At 53.9% G+C, this 21,700-nt stretch overlaps 2 protein-coding genes across 2 annotated transcripts; one reads left to right on the plus strand and one right to left on the minus strand.

Moving 5' to 3' along the window:
- The first annotated feature begins 9,818 nt into the window (after window positions 1-9,818).
- TMEM125 (transmembrane protein 125) lies at window positions 9,819-10,539 on the plus strand. Its single transcript, XM_040974478.1, has one exon. It carries the CDS (start codon window positions 9,880-9,882, stop codon window positions 10,537-10,539), a length of 660 nt encoding a protein of 219 aa, XP_040830412.1. The 5' UTR covers window positions 9,819-9,879.
- A 9,292-nt stretch (window positions 10,540-19,831) lies between these two features.
- CUNH1orf210 (chromosome unknown C1orf210 homolog) lies at window positions 19,832-20,284 on the minus strand. The gene is made up of 2 exons (XM_040974479.1): window positions 20,266-20,284; window positions 19,832-20,166 (listed from the first exon to the last, which is right to left on the minus strand). Exons 1-2 carry the CDS (start codon window positions 20,282-20,284, stop codon window positions 19,832-19,834), a joined length of 354 nt encoding a protein of 117 aa, XP_040830413.1.
- Between the last annotated feature and the right edge of the window lie 1,416 nt (window positions 20,285-21,700).

A 21,700-nucleotide genomic window follows, 5' to 3' on the forward strand; every position in this document is an offset into this window, starting at 1 on the left:
GCTCCTGATGTCAGTGTCACTGCCTGCTGCTGCTCACATGGCTTCCACCTCTGCCAGCCAAGTCAGGACCAGCCAGAGGCTCCTACATTCTCATATTTGCGAAATGATGTTTTGTTTTAATAGCTGTGTAAAGATGAGGGAAAGGGGGCAGGTGTTATGTTGCCTCAGGTTAGGTCACCGCCTGGGATGCTGGCTGCTGCTCCACTTCCCATGTAGTTCCCTGCCAATACACCTGGGGAGGCAATACAAGATGGCTCAAGTACTTGGTGCCCAGCCACCCATGTGGGAGGCCTGGATGGAGTTCCAGACTCCTGGCTTCTGCCTGGCCATTGCAGCCATTTGGAGGGTGCACCTGCATACGAAAGATTCTCTGTCTCTCTTTCTCCCTCTCCCCCATCTCTCTCTATAACTGCCTTTCAAATAAATAAGTCTTTAAAGGAAAAAAGGAACATTAGGGAGATGAAAACAATCAATGATGAATGTGGCAAACTTCCAAGAATGGCACCCAGTTCTTAATATTGTCCTTAGGATGACAACTTCTGTACTTATTTCTTTTGTTTTCACATTGCCCTAGTCTGGTCATCTTTGTTCTATAGGGCCTTACCTAAATCCTGTATTTCTGAGGAGCTTTTCTCTCCCTGATAATCCTTTTCAGACCCCATTCTGGGACAGTCAGCCACCTGTAGATACCAGGAAAGATCATTCTTTATGCACTAAAGAAAGAGGGAATAAACACAAGAGTCCTTGTCTTCCACCACAGATGCCATACATCACCTAATACCCAGACATGTTTAGGCCTTTGGTCCCTGCTTAGCCACCTCTGGCTGTTCTAATCCTGGCACCTCCACAGCATTGGCCATCTTTCCCCAATCTGCCCTGCTGACATTTTGGCTGCTCCAGGGTTAGTTTTCACAGTGAGAGCCCAGACTCAGCTGTTCCGCTGGGCAAGACTCTCCTAAGACAGAAGGGTAACACGGGAAAGGTGCATGGCAGAGATCACAAAGCCCAATGCCTCGCAAGGTCTCTGCTTGGTGATCGTCCACCCCCTGCCAGGACCACCAGCTTACCTCCATCCATGATCCTGTGCTCCCCAACAAATCCTCTCTCAGGAGACAGGATCTGGTAGCAGGTACGCTGAGAGGCTCAACCTTGGAGAGCATTTCCAAAGAAATGGGCTCTTCCATCCCAGTGTGATGGTTCAGTGGCTAACTCCTCACCTAGCATGCTCAGGGATCCCATATGGGAGCCAGTTCATGTCCCAGCTGTTCCACCTCTTCTCCTGTTCTCTGCTTATGACCTGAGAAAGCAGTAGAGGATGGCCCAAAGCCTTGGAACTCTGCACCCGCATGGGAGACCAAGAAGAAGCTCCTGACTCCTGGCTTTGGATCAGCTCAGCTCCAGCCTTTGCAGCCACTTGGGGGGTAAACCAGCAGATGGAAGATCTTTCTCTCTGTATTTCCTTCTCTCTGTAAATCTGCCTTTCAAATAAAAATAAATAATGAAAAAACTTTTTTTTTTTAAAGTAATAGGTTCTTCTGGACTCCCAGCTCTCTCATTCCCAGCTGGCATCTGAGCTTTGCCTTTGCAGAAGAAACTGCCCCAACATGAGACTGGGGAGGGTGACGGCAGAGCAGCTGTTGCTTGGATGCCCACATCCCACACTGAAGCACCTAGCTTCAGCAGCACCTGCTGCTCCACTCCCGATCCAGCTTCCTTCTAATGTGCCCTAGGTGCAGCAGACAATCCCTCAAGTCCTTGGGCTCCTGCCATCCATGTGGGAGACCAAGATGGATCCTGGATTTGGCCCAACCCTAGCTATTGTGAGCATTTAGGGAGTGGATAGGCAGATGGAAGATGTAAACAAACAAACACACACACAAAAGTGAGTTGTGTGGATGGATCCGCAAGGCTAGAAGATTTGAGGCCCTAAAGGTGCATGAAAGACACAGGACGGTCCAGAGTCAAGGGCCAAGTGTCCATGAATCACCACTCCTGTTTTGCAAACCCCTGCCCCGCTGGCCTCCTTTCAGTCCCAGAGACAGGCCAAGATCTTTCCTGCCTCTGAGCCTTTCTACATCTTTGTTTCCTCTGTTTGTGCCTGTTAGCCCACACTTAACACTGCTTACCCTGCAGTTCTGAGTTTGAAGGCCATGCTCTCTGCAGGGCTGGCCCTGACCACTGCCCTCCACCCCCACCTAAATCCCACCCACCATATTGCTTTCTTTCATGGCTGGCTCACACCTACCTCTCCTGGGAACAGCTTCATGAGGGCAAGAGCTGGGCTGCTTTCAGTAGTCACTCGGGTATCTGTGGAAGTGGTGGGTGTCCAGGCATGAGAGGTCTGTGTCCTGGGCAGACAGAGAAGAGTGAACTCTTCTGACTTACAGGCTGGTGGGATTTGGTCAAACGTGAAAGAGAAGAGAGATGAAGACACTGGAGCTTTCCTGAGAGTGAGGAGAAAAATCCCCTACAGCCAGGATGATATATTTGTCAACTGGGAAGTAGCTAGTTGAGGCCAGTATTGTGGTTAAGTTGTGCTTGCAAAGCCAGAGCAGCCAGTTAAAGTCCTGGCTGCTCTGTTTCCAGTACCACTCTTCTGCTAATGCTCCTGGGAAGGCAGCAAATGGTGCCAGAGCTTGGGTGCCTGCACCCAATGGGAGATAAAGAGTCCCTGGCATAGGTGGAGCCAGAGCAGCTGCCCAGCCTGCCCAAGGAATTGCAAGACCATTGCTCTCAGGCCTCTTTCTGCAGAGACATCCAAAGGAAGTGCTACAGCCAGAGAGTGGAGGGCATGGGACCGTGACTCCCAAAGAGCCTCAATCAGGTGAGGAGCTGAAAAGTCCCAGGCCAAGCTAACCCACGCCTAACTTGAACCTGGCAGCTGTCTAACAGGTGAAGAGGAGGAGGAAGTCCAGGCCAATGGAAAGCCCCACCCAGCAGAGCTTGGCACCTTGACCTGTAGGCAGCAGGGTGTTCCTTGACTGCCCAGGGCAAACACTGCTCGGTGCTAACGACACCAGGTCCAGGGGCACCAGCATGTTGACATCTCCCAGGTCAGGGAACTGGCTTTGGTCTTGTGCTCCTGCATCTGAGACTTCTCTCCACCTTGTCCATCCTGGCCCCTGGGGAGAGGTTGGAAGTGCTTCCCCAACTAGTATCACTTCCTCCTTCCGGAGGCCCCTTCAGCCAGCTGACCCCTCACTGGCACAGTGAATCTGATGGTCACTTCTTCTACAGTCACCCATGAGCTTCCAGCTCTGAGCAGAGGAACCGTGGGTGCCTCTCTTGAGCTACAAGTAATGGAAATCAGCTTCAGCCATTTAATCAGAAAAGGAGAATGTATTACATAGCTCTGGGGAAGTGCATGGCCTCAAAGACTTGACCCAGGGCCTGGAGCACTGACTTGTCACCCCTCCCTGCAGCACAGCCTCCCATGCCAGTTCAGACAACAGACAGGTGCCTTAAAACTTTCCCTTCTGGGTTTGGCACCATGGCCTAGCGGCTAAAGTCCTTGCCTTGAACACATCAGGATCCCATATGAGCACCGGTTCTAATCCCGGCAGCTCCACTTCCCATCCAGCTCCCTGCTTGTGGCCTGGGAAAGCAGTCAAGGACAGCCCAAAGCCTTGGGACCCTGCACCCATGTGGGAGACCCGGAAGAAGTTCCTGGCTCCTGGCTTCAGATCGGCACAGCACCGGCCGCTGCGCTCACTTGGGGAGTGAATCATCAGATGGAAGAGCTTCCTCTCTGTCTTCCCTCCTCTCTGTATATCTGACTTTGTAATGAAAATAAAATAAATCTTTAAAATAAAAAAATAATAATAATTTTTTTTTAAACTTCCCTTTTTAGAAGCCACCAAATAGACATGCAACACAGAATAATTTTCAGTTGTTCAGAGGGAGTATTTGGGACTTAGCTTGAGTCTAGACCTCACTTGTACTCTGGCACCCATACTGATGGGAGTCATAGCACACATCCCTGGCTGCTGGACTCTTCCCTGTGGTGGGGCTGCTCCGTGGGAGTGTGCTGCATGCTCTGAAGGGCGTCCATGTGGAGACGCATCACTCACTGAAGACCCACAGTTACATGGCACCATGCTTCTCAAGTGGCCCAGGGCAGGTGCACCGTGATCACCACCACACCTTCTGCACCTGCACAAGGCCTCGGCCAGGGCCATTGTTGTGACGCAGCAAGTTAAGCCACCTTCTGCAATACCGGTATCCAATACTGTGTCACCAGTTCAAGTCTCGGTTGTTCTGCTTCTGATCCAGTGGCCTGATAATGCACCTGGAAAAGCAGAGGAAGATGGCTCAGGTGCTTGGGCCCTTGCCACCCACATGGGAGATCTGGATGCAGTTCTGGGCTTTAGCTCCAACCGGCCAGGCCTGGCTGTTGCAGCCATTTGGGTAATGATTCAGAGTATAGAAGTTCTCTCTCCTTATCTCTCCCTCTCACTCTGCCTTTCAAATAAATAAATAAATCTTAGAAAAAAAAATACCTGGGCCAGAGAAAAGATGTCATAAATCTATGCTGGATAAATAAATTATATTATCACACACACATAGGGCCTTTCAGTCTGTGTCATGCTGTACCCATTTTGCAAACAAAGAGGCTGAGAGCCATGGATATGACCTTCCTCAAGATCAGCCCAGCTCCCACAGGATCCTCTTTCCACTCTCCACTCATTCTAGAACACTCCCTGAGCACCTGCATTATGCCAGGCTCATTCTGGAGTTGGGACTTGGCAAACAGAGCCAAACCCTTCCCTGTGTGCTGCTGACCTAGCAGGGTAGACAGACCATACTCCCAAGATAGGAGTGAAGCATTAGCCCCATAGAGAGGTGGGAGTGCTACGGAGAAACACGGGATAGAAGCAATGAAGAAGTCACAATTTTAGTAAGGGTGGCAAGAAAGTCCCACCAAGAAGGGGACATCTGGGGGCATTCTTGAAGAATCCATGGGGAACAAACACGTCCCAGGCAGAGGAAGCAGCAGGGGCAGATAGATGCCTGAGCAGCAGGAACGAGGGCACAGCACATAGAACGGCCACCATCTGTGTGAGGCAGAGCACTGGGGGACCCAGACAGAGCAGGGATCTTGTCACCCTGCTACTCCCCAGAACAAGTTCCCTGCAGCACCTGGCTTACAACTGCCAGCTAAGATAAGTCAGAGACAGGAGCACAGCAGAAGAGAGAGAGCCACCCCCAGCCTGGCAGGGTACCCCTCCCCACTCCCACCCCGCCCCATGCATGGGAAGCTGCTGGAAACCACAGCTCTACTCTGAGCTCACCGCTGCCCCCTCCCACCATCATCTGTGCCCAGCTGAGCTACCCTATCAGCCTCTGCTTTGGGGACAGAGTTCAGACGGCCTGGACAGAGCCGGCCTCTCCACTTCAGCTCTTCGTGGTTTGATAAGACCCAGATCCAGAACAAAGTTGAAGCTGAGGCAGCGTCCAGGCTTGCCCCCGCCAACCTCAGACCCACAAGGGAAGGCAAAACAGAAGGGGGCCTCTCGGGATGCCTTGCCCCAGCTCCTCCAGGGACTGCTGAGCTGGACTGAGGTTGCACCCCACTTCCCACCATGGCCAGCAGGGTAGAACCATGCTAGACACGTGCAGGGGCCGTAGCCAGTCAGCCCTGCCAGGTCCCCACTCATCAGCTCCTCTGAGAAAGAGGAGACCTTTATTAGGGGATTGCCAGGGAGCTGGGGCGGGGGGCAGGATCAGTGCATGCAGGGCCACATGCTGTTTCCCTGTCCATGGTCAGCCTGACCTAAGGGATCCTTGAGGCCAGTAGAGCCATGCCAGCCAGAAAGGCTATGGCCACCAGCAGGCATGGCTCATCCAGGCTGAGACAGGTATGAAAGACACACCAGCTTGTCAAGGCTTTGTACAAACTCAGAACTGTCTGATCATGCATAAGTGGCCTGTGTGCAAAATGTATTCCTTCCCCTCAATTGATTTCACCTGTCTCTTTTCCATTGTCAGTCACATGGCTGTTAGAAAGTCTGGTGTCCAGAACGCATGTTCTGATTTCGGGACCAGCACTGCTGTGGGGTTCATGAGTGTTCCCAGCTGTCTCCACAGAGAAAGAGAAGCACACAGGCTGTCTGTGGATATATAGAAAAATCTCAATGGAAACATATCCTTGAATCTGTTTCTTTAAGATGTGTGTGTCTCCTGGTACCGCAACTACCCCGGCCAAGTGTCAGTAATGAATACCTGGATAAACAGAGACCCTCAGGTGGACTATGTCAGCCAGTGGATTCTGGAGAGATTTCATTGTGATTGGAGTGGCAAGATCGGCAGCAATACAGAACTGTTGAGTTATCAAAAACATTTTAGCAGGACCCTCAGAGCATACCCCACATCGCGGACCCTGGGATGGTTGGGAGGCTGGGTGTGGCTTCTCTGCTTTTCACCCCTTACCCCTAGATACAGGAAGGAAAAAAAAAAGAGAGAGAATGTGGAAATGGTGATCTCACCCACCTTCCTGTAGCTCTTGACCCTTATCACCCTAATCAATTATGTTAAAATCATCAAAAATAAAAATAACATGTTTTTAAAAAGTTTGTGTGTTTGAAAGGCACAGCGACAGATAAGTCTTCCACCTCCAGTTCACTCCCCTCGTCCCACAATGGTCTTGGTTAGGCTGAAGTCAGGAGTCTGGAACTCCATCTGGGTCATCCACAGGGGTGGCAGGGCCCCAAGGTCTTGGGCCAGGAGGAGCTGAGCAGCCAGGAGTCTCACCAGGGAAGCCAGTGTCACAGGTCACAGCGTCACCCACTGCATCACAGGACTGGCCTCCATGTTTCTTTTCCATTTCTTACACAAAGGACTAAGAGCGTACGCATTGCGAGGGCCCAGGGGAGGGCTGACAGCCTGCAGCCACCCCCCCAAGCTGCCATTCCCTCTCACTCAGCAGCGTGGCATGTGAGGCCCCAGCCTCGCTGGTCAGCAGTACACTGGGACAGAACACCCAGAGCACCTTCCTGGCCCTCCACAGCGTGGACCAAACTTGCCTTTCCAGGTTTGCCTCCCGTGCTCCCTGCACCCCACCACCACCACCACACACACACCATCACCACCCCACACACCTGTCTGCTTACACATTTTCATTGATTTAGCCAGTCAGTCAACAAATACGTATTGATTACTTCCTCCGTGCTGGATACTTCAGTGATGACAATTCACAACAGGCATTATCCCAGTCCTTCCTGGAAGCCACAAATTGGGGGTGAAGGGAGTAAGTGAAGGGCAGTCAAGCACATTGCAGGAAGCACACGCTGTGGGTGCTACACAAGGATGCACCCAAGAGGGGCCTATACCAGACTGCAGATTCGGGAGGGCTTCCTGGAAGAGGAGACTTGGCTAGCCTGAGGCTGGGAAGTGACAACTACCCCAGGCAGAGAGAACTCAGATCCCACACAGGAAGGGCAAAGGGGAGGGCAGAGCAAGCAGAGCTGAACAAGACTTGTTTTGACTGGAAGGCAAGGTGCCAGGGCGCAATGGCCAGTCTGGGCAGACAGCAAGAACTTGGTGAGCCCCGGGAGCAGGCATTTCCTCTTGAGCGTTGGCTCTAGAACTGCTATTCCCCACCAGGACTCCCCACCTCCCCCAAGAGGTGGGGCAGACCTAGCCAGACAGACACAGCTGAGGCTTTGAAGGGGAAACAAAAAAAAAAAGCAAGGGGCTGGAGGTGGGGGGGGGCTCCAGTCCATGGAAGTGGCATAGGATGGAGGCCCTGAAACTGTGTTTGGGAATCGGCTGGTCTTGCATTCCGGGGCCAGAACTGGGCTTGAGGTTGGTGACCATGGGACCCGAGTCCAGCATTTGGGCTGAAGGTACAATGTAGGTGGAGCTGAGTTTCAAAGCCAAAGGCAGGACTGGGTTTGGAAAAGACTGAGGAATTGGATTTGGAAACAGAATTGGGACCAGCAGCTCAGGTTAGGATTTGGAGCTGCGGCTGCAGCCAGGGCTAAGGACTTGAGGATGGAGCTAAGTTGGGCTCGGCACAGGTGGGGGGAGATGGGTAGGAACCCGGCTCCGGAGCAGAAGGACAGCATTCCAGCCACAGCAGGTCGGGGATCCAGGGCTGTGTGGAGCCGGGCCTGCAGCAGAGAGGAGCCCCTCCCTTCCCAGGAATGCCTCAGCCCAGCGCAAGGAGCTGCGACACGTCAGCCAATCAGCTCAGTCCCTGCCCTGGAAACAACACCTGTTAATCCTTACCCCCACCCCCAAGCTCACCAGAGCACAGGTTAAGCAGGTGAAGTGTCCACCCCGGAAACGGAGCTAGAGCGTCCCACCTGCCCGGCCCTACCTGCATGGCTCGGATCCGGCACTTCCAGGCTTCTTGTGAGTTCGCACAGTCCCCACTGCCCCTCTGCCCATAGCGCCCCCACCTCCTCCCACTGGCCTTTCCCCTGAGAGCTGCACCCCACCCCCAGTCCTGCCCCTCGGTGCCAGCACACCTGTGCAAGCACTTTCAACCTGAAGCCACAACCCACGGAACGCTGGAACGGATTCCGTGGCCCCGCCCACAGCCCCTCCTCCACCTGCTTGGGGATCCTAACTCCTGTGCCATGCACTCAGGTGTGCCGTGGAGGAGGGGTCAGAGTGTGATCCTGTGTGTCTGGCCACCTTGTCATGTTCCCGGGGTGACTTGATACTCAGGTCCCACGTCCTGTCTTAAAGTGGAGGGGCTGCATGGGGTTCACTCATTCGAAGCACATGCTTCAGTGCCCTGGCAGGCTGCAGATACCACTGCAATTCCACAGTGAAGACGCCCCAAGATAGACCTCCAACCCTCACATGCTGACCCCACCCGGTGAGGAGCCCCAGGCTCTGCCAGTGACCTCAGGCAGCGCCCAGACCCTCCTCCTGCGGGCACAGCCACTTCCAGCACAGCACAGGCCCTGCTGTTGGTCCTCTGCCCCTGCAGCTCATTGCTTTGGTTCCCAGTTGAAAAGGGGACTCTGTTGCATCTGCCACTCAGGATCCCCCAGGATCCTCCCTTGCCCTCCCGCATGCTTCAGAGAAACCAGGGAGGGCAGTGGGGAGATGGGGGCAGGTGCAGATGCTGCAGCAGCGGGGTGAGGGAGGAGGGCAGGGGCCTGGACTGGGGAGGTTTAGAGGCTGGGGGAACCAGCTGGGGCAGGGTGGGGGTCACAGGACAGAGCCTGGCAGGCAGGTTGACTGCAGGACATCACAATGATGATGGGCTTTGGAGAGAGGGGCATTTGGAAACTAGTATCTCACACTGGCAAAGCGGTGGCTGTGGCACTGGCTAGAGTGTAAGTCATGGGATGGTGTTAGGGGTCAGATTCTAATCCACGGAAGCACGCCTCAAAGAGAGAAGACTCTGCTGGCTTGGGCCGGTTCCAGAGGGGTTAAATCCTAAGCCCCCTCCCCCTTCCCCACCCAGGAGCCAGTGGTGACAGCTGAGGCCATGTGAGTTGGACCCTGAATGAGGCTTTATCTCCGGCTGTCAGTCCCATCATCCACTGTGGCAGCAGCTCCCTCAGGCCAGCATGGATGGGACAGGCGACTAAGAGAGCCGGAGCCAAAGAGGTCAGGGGCCGGGCAAGGGGATGCCCTGATTGGGGGAGGGGTTTGTGGTGGAGGAGGGAGCTCCCCTGGGGTTCATGGAAAGCCAGGGAAAGGGGTGAGATTGCTGGCACCTGCCCCCAAGGCTCCCCGGTGAGACGGTGTGGGGCAGGTGGCTGGGAAGATGGCATGGTGACTCTTCTCTAACAGGTGATGATGCCTTCACCCCGGACCGTGAGAGGAGTGGGACTCTGGGCCCCCAGCTGCCAGGACATGATCTGCACCCTCTGAACTCTGACACTGACCTTCTGCCCTGATCTGCCAGACCAAGCCATGTCTAGACAAGAGGCCCAAGCCCCAAGGACCCAGGAGCTGCCCCCAGAGGTGCTGGCAGAGCAGGTGGAACTATGGTGGTCCCAGCAGCCGCGACGCTCAGCGCTCTGCTTCGCCGTGGCCGTGGGCCTCGTGGCGGGCTGTGGGGCAGGCGGTGTGGTGCTACTTTCCTCCACCAGCAGCCGTTCCGGTGAATGGCGTCTGGCAGCAGGCACCGTGCTCTGTCTGCTGGCTCTGCTAGTTCTGGTGAAGCAGCTGATGAGCTCAGCCATCCAAGACATGAACTGCATCCGTCAGGCCCACCATGTGGCACTGCTACGCAGTGGTGGGGGCGCCGATGCCCTTGTGGTGCTGCTCAGTGGCCTGGTGCTGCTGGTCACAGGCCTGACTCTGGCCGGACTGGCCGCCGCCCCTGCTCCTGCCCGGCCACTCGCCGCCATGCTGTCTGTGGGCATTGCCCTGGCTGCCTTGGGTGCACTCCTGCTGCTGGGCTTGCTGCTGTATGAGGTGGGCGTGAGTGGGTACTGCCCCCCCATTGGTGTGACCACACCCCCCACCCACAGTGGACACGGCGGCAGTGGCAGCATCTTCAGTGTCTCAGGACAGTTGTCTGCCGGCCAGCGCCAGGGGACTACCTCCAGCATCGCCAACCTCCTCTGACAGGGCCTCTGCCCCATTTCCCACCACTACCTTGGCGTCCCTGAGCCCACCCAGAGCATGTGGATGTGGATGCACCCCAGGGCTGTGTCAGCTCTCCCGTGGACCTGTGTGTCATCAGGACTGGGTGGGAGGTGAGCGTGTGCCTCTTGGCACCAGATGCTTGTGTCTGCGGAGATGCCAGGCACCTGTCTGGGTCAGGGGTTCTTTGGCATAGATACATCTGCCATACCTGAAGGTTCTGGACTTTGCCAATCCTGCGCTGAGACAGCTGCTGGGACCTCCCCAGCAGACTCTTGCCCACCTCCAAAGCTGCCCCACTGATGGCACATGGAGGAAATGACTGGGGCAGCATGAAAAGCTCAGGGGTCTCAGAATGGAACAGAACTGGGTCTGGCGCCTAACGGCTGGGGGGCTTGGACCCGTGACTATGTTTCTCTCACCTCGTGTCTCAAGACTCACAGTCCAGCTCATAAGTGTGGGACTACAGGGCTGTGGTCGCTGACCATGAGGCCAAGTGCCAGGTCAATGGAAGGACCGGGCTCATGGCAGATGTGCAATAAAATGACAACCACCGCAATCGTCCTTAGCATCTGGACCTCACCCTTGCCCCACACCTGTCACCCCCATACTCCGTGCTGTGAAGGACCCCTCAGCCAGCCCTGGTGCTTCTGGCACCAGTTGAATGGATGCTCCCCTCTGGGAGAGGGAGGCAGAAACCAGAGTCCTCCGCCCTTACTCGGGGCTGTCTGGCTGCTGGATGTGAGCTGCTGGCTCCTCTGGGGTGGCACCTCCCCTGGTCCCCCTTCAGCTGAGCCCTGCCTCTAAACCTGGACACACTGTGCCTGTCGCAGTCACTGCTCTGGCTGCGCCTGGGCTCCTGGCTCCTGGGCACCGGAGAGGCTTGGCTCCCTCCTGGGTTGGCAGTGCCCTCCCTGGGGTGGGCTGTAATATCCTGCCCTGTAGGAAGCTGTGCACAACAGCACCTTCACTTTCTGCTTTCCAGATGCAGTTACACAACACAACCCACAGGAGACACCTGGGGAGGCAGGGAAAGGAGCCCCTTCCCTAAGAGACACCTCTTCAGAGGCTGGGCAAGCAAGGGTGAGCGAGGAGAGACGGGGCTGATGGTGGGAGAGGGACAAACAGAGAGGGAGGGTGACCTGGTCAGGCCCAAAGAATAGGGCAGGTCCCAGAACACTATGGACCCTGGAAACCCCTACTCTCCCTGAGTGCCTCACACAGACACAGACTTGAATCTCCTGCTCTTGATCTTGACCCAACACCCAGGTTAGCAGCCCTGGGGTGAGGGGTGGGTCTTGTAACCTTGCAGAATATTCATGGCCTGAGGAGCTCTCTGGCTCTCTATTTATCCTATCTGTATCTCTCAGCCTGTTGGTGAACAGCCCCTTATTGCTATCCCTTTCCGTGCTCCCTCCTCTCCTCCTCCTCCTCCTGCCACACTTCTCCCAAATGAAATTGGAAACCTGTCTGAAAGTCAAACGGCAGCACCAAGCTTCTCACAGGTTTCTTAACATTATTCTGCCCTTAATGAGCACCAGGAGCCAACCCCACTGAGCCCCGGTGCCACCACCACTTGTTCCTGGCTTCCCAGGCTGTGTTCCTTCTCTTTATCTTCTTATCCTCTCTAGGATCTAGAGCCTCTGGGGAGTCCTCCATAATACCCCCACACCTTACACCAGCGAGCACTGCCTTATCTGGGCCCATAGCACCCCAGTGTGGACCTCAACCGGCTATTCTTGGCTCTGAATCAGGAGGTGAGCTCATCCCATCGAGGCTTGGCTCTTATTCAGCTTGGATCCCCAGCACCCAACACAAGCCTGACACCGGGTGGGTGCTTTGTTGGGTGGAGAGAGGACTCAGGCTTGGTCACAACAAGAGCCCTCCTTTAATTGAGAAGCATCAAGAAGCTGACGGCTGCCTGCTGTAGATCCTGGTTTGTTGTTCCTGAGGTCCTGAATTCTCAACTCCAGAAATTCTTCTAGGTTCCCAAGTCCCAGGCTGTCAAAGGGCCTCCGAGCACCCTTCTTCCTGTGGCATGGATGAGACTCTTTCTCAGAATCTCTCTTAAAAACAAAAGGAAGGCAGGGCCCCAGGGCCCTTGGTGGCATCCCACAGCCACAACTGATGGGGCAGCTCATGTAAGCAAGGCGGCCCCTCCTATTGTCCCATCCCTCCCTCAGGGGCCATAGTTCCTTGGCCCTCCATCTCATCCACCCCCTGACCCACTTCTCAGCCCCTTTGTCCCTGCCGTTTGCTCCCAGCAAACTCCTCCATGGATGAATTCCCTCAACTATCTTCACTGCACCTGCTGTCACAGTGTGTAGCTCTTACAGAAATCCACCTACACAGCCCAGGGTCACCGGGAACTCTTCATTGCCAACCTCAGCCAGGTCATGCTGTGTTCCCACCTACCCACGCAGGCTAGCTCCTGACCCCATCATGAATTATCTCCACTCAGCTAACCCCACTCCCCACCGCTTGACAGCTGGGTGAGCCCCCACTTCATGGGAAAACCGTGTACGGGAGGGGCCCTCTCCCCTGGCAGCCACCCACCGTTCCTCCTTGTTCTTGTTTGTCCAACAGCCTTGCCAGCCCAGCTGGGGAATTTGCACTTTGTCCTCGGGACGCTGGAAACACAGGCAGTGCTGTGGCCAGAGCAGGATGGGGTCACGCCTGCAGCTGTGTAGAGATGAGATTTGGCCCCAGAGAGAATAGAAAGAAACAGCTCCACAGCCCCCAGAAAGGCCTGGTTCCTGAGCAATGCGAGGCACCTGGCCAGGCAGGAGGGGCTGCAAAGGGAAGGGTGGAGGGAAGGAATGGCACAAAGGGTTCAGAGATGGGAGGACCCTGGCCAGGGCAGGTGCTTGCAGCAGCGGTTAAAAAACTGCTTTGGGACACCCATGTTCCTAATCCACATGCCTAGGCTGTTCTGGCTTGAGTTTCAGGCTTCAGTGTTTGGGAAGTTAACCAGCGGGGGGAAGCTCACTTGCTGTCTACAGCTCCCCTCTTTCAAATAAAATGAGAATAAATAAATACGACAAACAAAAGACAAAGCCCTAAGCTCTTTGGCAGAACCGAGCAAGAGTGGGAGGGAAGAGGTGAGGGGAAGCTGCCAGCAGCCCTTGGCCAGTCCCCGGGCCCTGGAGTGGGCAGCAGATGGGGCTGTTTCTCAAGGCCCAGAAGAAGCACACGAAGGGTTATCAGCAAGGAATGGGCTGTTCAGACTTGTGTATTTAGGTGATCACTGTCTGCCTTAGGGGGAAATCATTGGAAACAGTAAAAATGGAGACAGGGAAATGAGTGGAATAATTAATAAATAAACCAGGTGTGAGTCAGGGAGGCTTAGGCTAGGGGTGGCTAGACTAGGAGACAGAAGTTAAAGAGAGGGGCTCTGGTATAGCCAGTTAAGCCTCTGCCTGCCGTGGTGGCACACCCTATGGGTGCCAGACCAAGTCCCAGCTGCTCCACATCCAATCCAGCTCCCTGCTAATGCACCTTGGAAAATAGCAGAGGACGGTTCAAGTACATGGACCCCTACCACCTGCATGAGAGGCCCAGAAAGAGCTCCAAGCTCCTGCATTTGGAGCCAATGAATGCAAGATCTCTCTCTCTCTCTCTGCCTCTCCTTTTCTCTGTGGAAACCTTTCAAAAAAATTTTTCAAAAGTTCTTTAAAAAAAAAAAATCAAAGACAGTGAATTGACTGAAAGTGCAGAAAGTGGGGCCAGAGAAGCTTTCTGACATAGGAATGGGACAGGCAACTGGGTCAGAGTTCAGACGTCCCAAGGGACACCCCACATCAGGATGCCTGGTTCGAGTCTCCACTCCATTTCCAGTCCAGCTTCCTGTTCATGTACACCCTGAGTCACCAGAAGATGGCTCAAGTGTTTGGGTAACCCTTGTGGGAGCTCTGGGTTGGATTCTTGCCTGGGTTGTTGCGGGCATTTCGGGGGAGTGAACCAGTATACGGAAGGTTGCCCTTTGTGTCTGTTTCCCCAATGCCTTTGAAATAAAGCAATAAACAAATTTTGTACTTTTTTTTAAAGATGGGAGAGATGTGGTTAATTAAATGTTTGGGTAACTTGGGGGGGGGAGTTAAAGATATAGAGGGTAGAAAAAATCATTCTTAGTGCAAATGTGTAGGATGGGGGTGGGAAGGGGCAAAATGGAGGAGCTCGCTTACATTTTTTTTTAAAGGGGTTTATTCATTTATTTATTTATTTATTTATTTATTTTTAAAGTCAGCATTAGAATCTTCCATTCACTGGTCTATTCCCCAGATGGCCCCAATGGCCAGCAATGGGCCAGGATGAATCCAGGACCTGGAGCTCCTTCTGGATCTCTTACATGGGTGCTGGTGAGCCCAAGGACTTGGGGTATCCTCCACTTCTTTCCCAGACACTTTAGCAGGGAACTGGATCAGAAGTGGAGCCTCGGGGGCCTGGTGTGGTGGCCTAACGGCTAAAGTCCTCTCCCTGAATGCACGCCCGGGATCCCATATGGGCACTGGTTCTAATCCCAGCAGCTCCACTTCCCATCCAGCTCCCTGCTTGTGGCCTAGGAAAGCAGTCAAGGATGGCCCAAAGCCTTGGGACCCTGCACCCGTGTAGGAGACCCGGAAGACGATCCTGATTCCTGGCTTCAGATGGGCTCAGCACCGGCCATTGCAGTCACTTGGGGAGTGAGTCATCGGACGGAAGATCTTGCTCTCTGTCTCTCCTCCTCTCTGTATAATATGCCTTTCCAATAAAAATAAATAAATCTTTAAAAAAAAAAAAGAAGAAGAAGAAGTGGAGCCTCCAGGACATGATCCAGCACCCAAGAGGGATGTTGGCATTACAGCTACTTTGCAAAAAGGCCAATATTCCTTGCAGTTCCATTTTAACAGAAAAGAGGGAGAGATGTGGGTTTTGTAGCAGGAAACCTGAGCAGCTAGTCTCTCTGCAAAGTGGAAGCAGTTTGAAAGAGTGGTCAGCAGCCCAGCACGGTAACCTAGCAGTTAAAGTTCTCAATTTGCATACACCATGATCAGATATATGGTGCTGGTTCTAATCCTGGCAGCCTACTGGCAGCCCATCTCCCTGCTTGTGGCCTGGGAAAGCAATAGAGGATGGTCCAAAGCCTTGGGACCCGGCACCCATGTAGGGGACCCGGAAGAGGCTCATGGCGCCTGGCTTCTGATCAGCATAGCTCCGGCCATTGTGGCTGCTTGGGGAGTGACTCAACGGATGGAAGATCATCCTCTCTCTTTCGTCCTCCTCTGTAGATCTGACTTTTCAATAAAAATAAATAAATCTAAAAAAAAAAAAAGGAAAGAAACAAAGGGTGGCCGATATGGTTGAAGAATCTGACCAAGAAAACAGCAAGGTTCTAGAAGAAATTTCAATGCACCTGTAAGCTGGAGGCATCACCCAGAGTCAGCAGGGCTTTCTCAGCAGCACCCGGAGGCCAGGGCACCAACCCCTGACTCTCCGGCTGGTCTCAGGCTGGAGGTCACTGGGAACATGAAATGGTGAGATGACAGGGCAGGGATATTGAGGGCTTGGCCAGGGGGAGATAGGCATACTGGACCCTGAACTCTAAGCTGCAATTGGGTGAAGAGAAAAGAGAAAGAGAGTGGTCTAAATGTCAAGGTTCCTACTGGGAGGCAGGGGAGGGACACCTGTCCCTCCTGGGAGCTTCCCTGCCATGGCACCTGGAGACCTGCACCCTGGAGCCCCAGCAACCTCATGTCACTTCCAGGCACCTCCCATCTGAGACCGTGGGACTCCAAGGGACGCTCAGGTGTCCCTAAAGGACCCTCCCTAGGCGCCATGGGGCCTGCACAAGCCTCCTCATGCTCAACTTCCTGCCCAGGTCAGGGCCTGCCTCCTTGACTGTCCCCCAGAACCATGAGATCCTCACAGACATAGGTCACCCCAGGGACTTAGCAGGGAGGGGGGCACAAACAAGATATACCCCACTTGTGCTTTCATAGCCTGTTCTCTCCAACCTGGAGCCTACAGCCCCAAGCCTCTAGACTCCCACCCACGGGAGTTGGGATGGGGAGTTACAGAGGGAAGACAGCCCCAGCAAGGTGGGAGTGGATCCAACACCCAACAATAAAGAGGCCACTTCTCTGTTCTCCTGTCTCTTCCAGACGAGACAAGAGCATCAGTGCTGGGTGAGGTTAACTGCCAACACCTCAACCTGCTGTTCTATAAGGCAAGGCTGCCTTGTTGGCAGAGCTAGTAAAGAAGTACTAGACAGGATACCAGGCCTGGGGCAGCTGCCACAGGTGTTGTCATCCAGGCTCTGGCATCAGAAGTTCTGATCGAGGTCCTCTGCTGTCCTGTGTCCTGGGAAACAGATTTTCCAATACCCAGCCTGGCAGGGCGAGAAGGGAGGGGCCTCGGCAAGGACTAATTGACTTGCTGAGTGAACTACTGGCCTGGGGAGTGGCGGAGATGTTAGTGGAGACCCAGAGTTTGCTCCCTACTGTGGAGTGGAGAGGAGTGCTCCCTCAGCGCCTCCTCTCCCTCTCCCACTCTAAATGACCACACAGCCGAACATCCCCAAACCCACTTCTGCACATTGGACTTGGACCTGAGATTCACTCTCCCTGGGCATCTCCACCTGGAAACTCCACAACTGACATTGGTGCAGACACCAGGCCAGAACCTAGGGTAGCTCTGCTGATGCCTCTCTGTTCCCTGTACCCCAAGTTATCCAGACCTGACAACCTCACCTCCTGTCCATCTCTGGGACCTCTGTTTCCCGTGCCACACCTTCAGTCACATCACTTCCCTTCAATCTGTCTTTGCTCAGCAGCATGAGCGACTTTTCTAGTGATTGCATCAGGATCACCCAAACTGTCCACGGCCTCAGTTGTTCTCACGCTACAGGAAGAGCTCTCTCTCAGCTTGCAAAGCCCCAGCTGACCTGGTCTAATCTTCAGCTGGTCATTGCCTTGGGTACTACTCAAACTCTGCCAGCTCAAGTGCCCCTGGACCCCCTGCCTTCTGCTCAAGCACCTAACTCCAACAGCCATCCCCTCGTGTTCCTTTTCTGCTGACTTCTCTCAAAGCCAGATGCTTCATCAAAGTAGATATAGCTGTGCTAGTCACTTGGCTCATGAAGACCAAGAACAGGTGGGCTGGCTCCCCATGCGACATGTGGCCTGCAGTCAGAGCTCACCAGGCCCGTGGTGGACATACAACCTAGTGGGTCAGTGGCATTCTCTTGCCTGCAGGTTTGGAGTCCTAGGCAAGAAGAGTCCCATTGAAGGGCAAAACACCAGAGGTGCCATGCCTGACCTCCAGCTGCAGGAACAGTGGCTTCCTGCCTTGTCAAGTCAGGCAACTCAGCAGCCAGGACTCCCCAAACCTCTGTCTTTAGATTTTTTTTTTTTTTTTTTTTTTTTTTTACTGGAAAGGCACATTTACAGAGAGAAGGAGAGACAAAGATCTCCTATCCATTGGTTCACTCCCCAGGTAGCCAAAACAACCACAGCTGAGCCGATCCAAAGCCAGGAAACAGGAGCTTCTCCTAGGGTTCCCCACAAAGGTGCAGGTTCCTAAGGCTTTGGGCCATCTTCTAACTGCTTTCCTAGGCCACAAGCAGGGAAATGGATGGGAAGCAGGCTGCTGGGATCAGAATGGTGCTCACATGGGGTCCGTGATGCAAGCAAGGTAAGGACTTTAACTGTTAGGCTACTGTGCTGAGCTCAAGCCTCTCCCCTCTCGAATCTGCCTCCCTCACTAAATCCCCCCACCAGCAGCTAACACCCTCTCCCAGGAGGTCCTCAACAAAGTCTTGCGTTCATCTCCACTTCTCCACCTGTCATTCACTCACTCCTCAGCCCAAAGTAATTCAACAAACGTGGCTGATCACCAGTATCCAAGGAGGGTTGTTTCCAGTTCCCCTGGTGGATATAAAATTCCTCAGATGCCCAAGTAAACGCTGAAGCAGTTTTTCCATGTAACCCTGAGGCACATTTCCTGTGTGTCTTATTAAACCTCCTGTGATTATTCACAACACCCAATACAATGCCCACACACCGTTTTATTTGCCTGGATACAGCGTAGTACTCAGCACAAGGCAAATTTAAATTTTACATTTGGGAACTTTCTAGAATGTTTCCCCCATAATTTCTGACTGGTGGTTAGTTGAATCCATAGATGTGAAACTCCTGGATACAGAATCTCAAGGGGGTTATTGAGAATTGTGTGAGAACCTAAAGATACAGAATTGGGCATAGGCTGGGGTCTCTGCGATCCAGTCTAGCTGTGGGGACAGCCACCATAAGTGATAGTGCAAATCGTAATAAAGATGAAGAGACAGGGCAAAGAGCCAACACTGTGGCACAGGGAGATAAGCCTCTATTTGGACACTGGCATCCCCTCTCAGATGCCAGTTGGAGTCCCAACTGCTCTGCCTGTGACCCAGCTCCATGCTGATGCTCTGGCATGGCAACAGAAGACTGTTCAAGTGCCTGGGTTCTTAACTACCACAGCTGGAGTTCCTGGCTCCTCCTGCCCCACCCAGTGCCTGCTGCTACTAGCATATGGGTACTGACCCAGTGCACGGAAGACTTCTCTAAATGTGTCTTTCCTTTTCTCTCTGTCACTATGCCTTTTCAATAAGCAAATTCTTACATAAAATAATAACAGAAGAACTTGTGGAAGGCTTCCTGGAGGTGGGGATGCCTGAGTGGCTATGTTCTAGCAATAAGTGACAAGTTCCAGTCTAAGACAAATACACATGAACAACACCGTTTTATTTTTAATCAAAATGAAAACAGATGTATCAACCCCTCTGAGAAACACAGCCAGATGACCCACTTCACTGACAGGAAAGGGTTGCCAGGAGAAAACCTGGCGCCAGCTTGCACCTGCGCAAACATGTCACCCAGGCACATTTGCAATGCAGGCAGGTCAGCAGGCCACACAGTGCCTGTAAACAAGGTTTCACCATGGTCAGAGAGGATGTGGGAAAAGGGTAGTGTGGACAGGAGGACAGGGTGAGCAGAGCAACATGGCAACACTGCAGGGGAGGGGCAGGAGGGTGTGAAGACAGCTAAGTGGGGAGGGAAGCCAGCAACAGAGGCCTCCTCCAACACCTGCTGGCTTCACCCTGAGAACAGTGGCCAGAGTGTCTACCCCTGGCCTGCCTTTGAGCCCTGGTCACCTCTGTTCCTGAGGCTTGAGGCTCCTGCGCCAATGGCATCCACCGTATCCTCTACCCTTAGATGGTCAGGCTCGGAAGGAAGAGAGAGTGTCCAAAAGTCAGAGGTCAGAGGGAGAAGTGGTCCCTGCTGCCCTCTGTCCCCAGCTCGCCAGCCCCTGGCTGAATGTAATTGTCCTCAATGAAGCCATCATCATCCTCGATTTCTCCCACTTCCACGTGGCGATCTCTCCTTGTCCCAGGCAGTGGGCGGTGCTGGTAGCTGGCACGGTAGCGGCGGCAGAGGTGGCATTTGGCAGCAAGTGCAATGAGAACAGAGACAACCACAGCACCTAGCAAAACTCCGACCAGCACAGGCCATGCCCGGCCCCCAGAGCCCAGGCCAGGAGCTGTCGCTGTCACTGTGGCTGTCACTGTGGGGAACTCCGAGGGCCCCACCTGAGCTGCAGAGAAAGGCTCGGCATTACCAGCAGGGTCCTTCCCACACTCCCAGCAGCTAAGGGGAACTCGCCCCCCCTTAGCCACCCTCCATTGTCACTCACTTTGGTTTGCCTCATTCATGGAAAGGCTTGAGGATACCAGTAACCTTGGCCTCTGCCAAAAAGATCCCTGGTTCCAAGGAGATCTCCCAGTAGGCCAGGCAGACCCAGAGGACAATTCCTAGGGGGGGAAAAACCACACAGGTGCAGGTGTCATCGATGGCCACAGGTACATAGCACAGCACTGCACAGTCACTGGGGACCAGACAACTGAGCCTCAGGCCTCTCACCTCCTACCCATAGAAGAGGCAAGCAGTTTATTATGCATTTGTAAGGGACGGCTACAGCGCCCCTAGAAGCTGCTAAGGAATAATAAATCCTAGAGGCCGGGGCCAGGTCAGACACTCACAAAACCCCCCACAAAGTGGGTGGAAACATTCCCACATTCTACAGGAGGGATCCAAGGCTCAGAAAGATTCCAGCATTCAAACCCAAGTCTCTGACACCACAGCCCAGAGCCATGGGGTGGAGGCAGGCCCCAGCCCCCAAAGGCCAGCAGACAGCATTGTTCAGAGGCACTGAGCCTCAGCCAGCAGGGATCACACAACAGAGGCCAATGCAGGTCCCCACCCAGGGCAGGCGCCCCAGACGCAGCCGGCGCCACCCTGGCCTCTGCTCCTGAGATGGTAACTGGCACACCTGGTCATTCTCCTGCATCTTCCGGAGGCCCACACTCTGCCTCTAGAGGGAGGCAGTCACACCCGGGGCGAGGCACACCAGGCAAACACGATTCCTGGATTAGGAAATTTTCTGGGACAAGCACCACCCGGAGAAGGTGCATCTGAATGGAGGAAAGGGAAAGAATACCTAGAAGAGTGCAAGGGTACAGAAATACCTGGCGGAGGGGTGCAGCCTGGGAGGATCTGCAGGTGCAACACCTGACTCAGAGGAGTCCTGGGGGTGGAGTAGCCGAGTGGCACCTAGGAGAGAGCACATTCTTCATGCAGCTACTCCCTGCAGGTCGTCAAGCCCTCACCCTCATCGTGGGTCCCTCACACTTCTCTAGAATGGCGAGACCCCCTGCTGAGTGCAACCAGCTGCATTTTGTACCCAGGCTCTGACTCTTCTAACTCTCAGAGCATCATGGCTCTGAGTTTAAATTTCACAAGAGCTACAATGCCTCAAGGAAATGCAACTGAGCACATGGCCTCAGCTGAACTCTCAAAGTCTTCCACCTCTCCATAGGGTCACCCCACAAAACACATGCACACCCTCCAGACATCACCCCCTCCTCAGTCTATTTCCAACCTTCAAGGCCAAATCAGGCCATTTTGCCTGTAAGGTAGTTCCGGGATCCCCCAGTTGGTCCCAATCAAAACCAGATTTGTGAGATGAATGGGGGTGGGGGGAGAAGGAGGTGGATAGCAGAAGGGATTAGGAAGGGGACATAAACTGTCACTCATTCATTGGCAAGCACGCACCTGGTGGACCTCTCTCA

Source organism: Ochotona curzoniae, unplaced genomic scaffold (assembly GCF_017591425.1).
Source record: "Ochotona curzoniae isolate NIBS_2020 unplaced genomic scaffold, NIBS_Ocur_1.0 contig_2404, whole genome shotgun sequence".
In the NCBI taxonomy this organism is placed as follows: Eukaryota; Metazoa; Chordata; class Mammalia; order Lagomorpha; family Ochotonidae; genus Ochotona; species Ochotona curzoniae.

What these genes read in the sequence shown, in the direction of transcription:
- TMEM125 (XM_040974478.1), top strand. Translation starts at nt 9,880, where the DNA reads ATGTCTAGACAAGAGGCCCAAGCCCCAAGGACCCAGGAGCTGCCCCCA.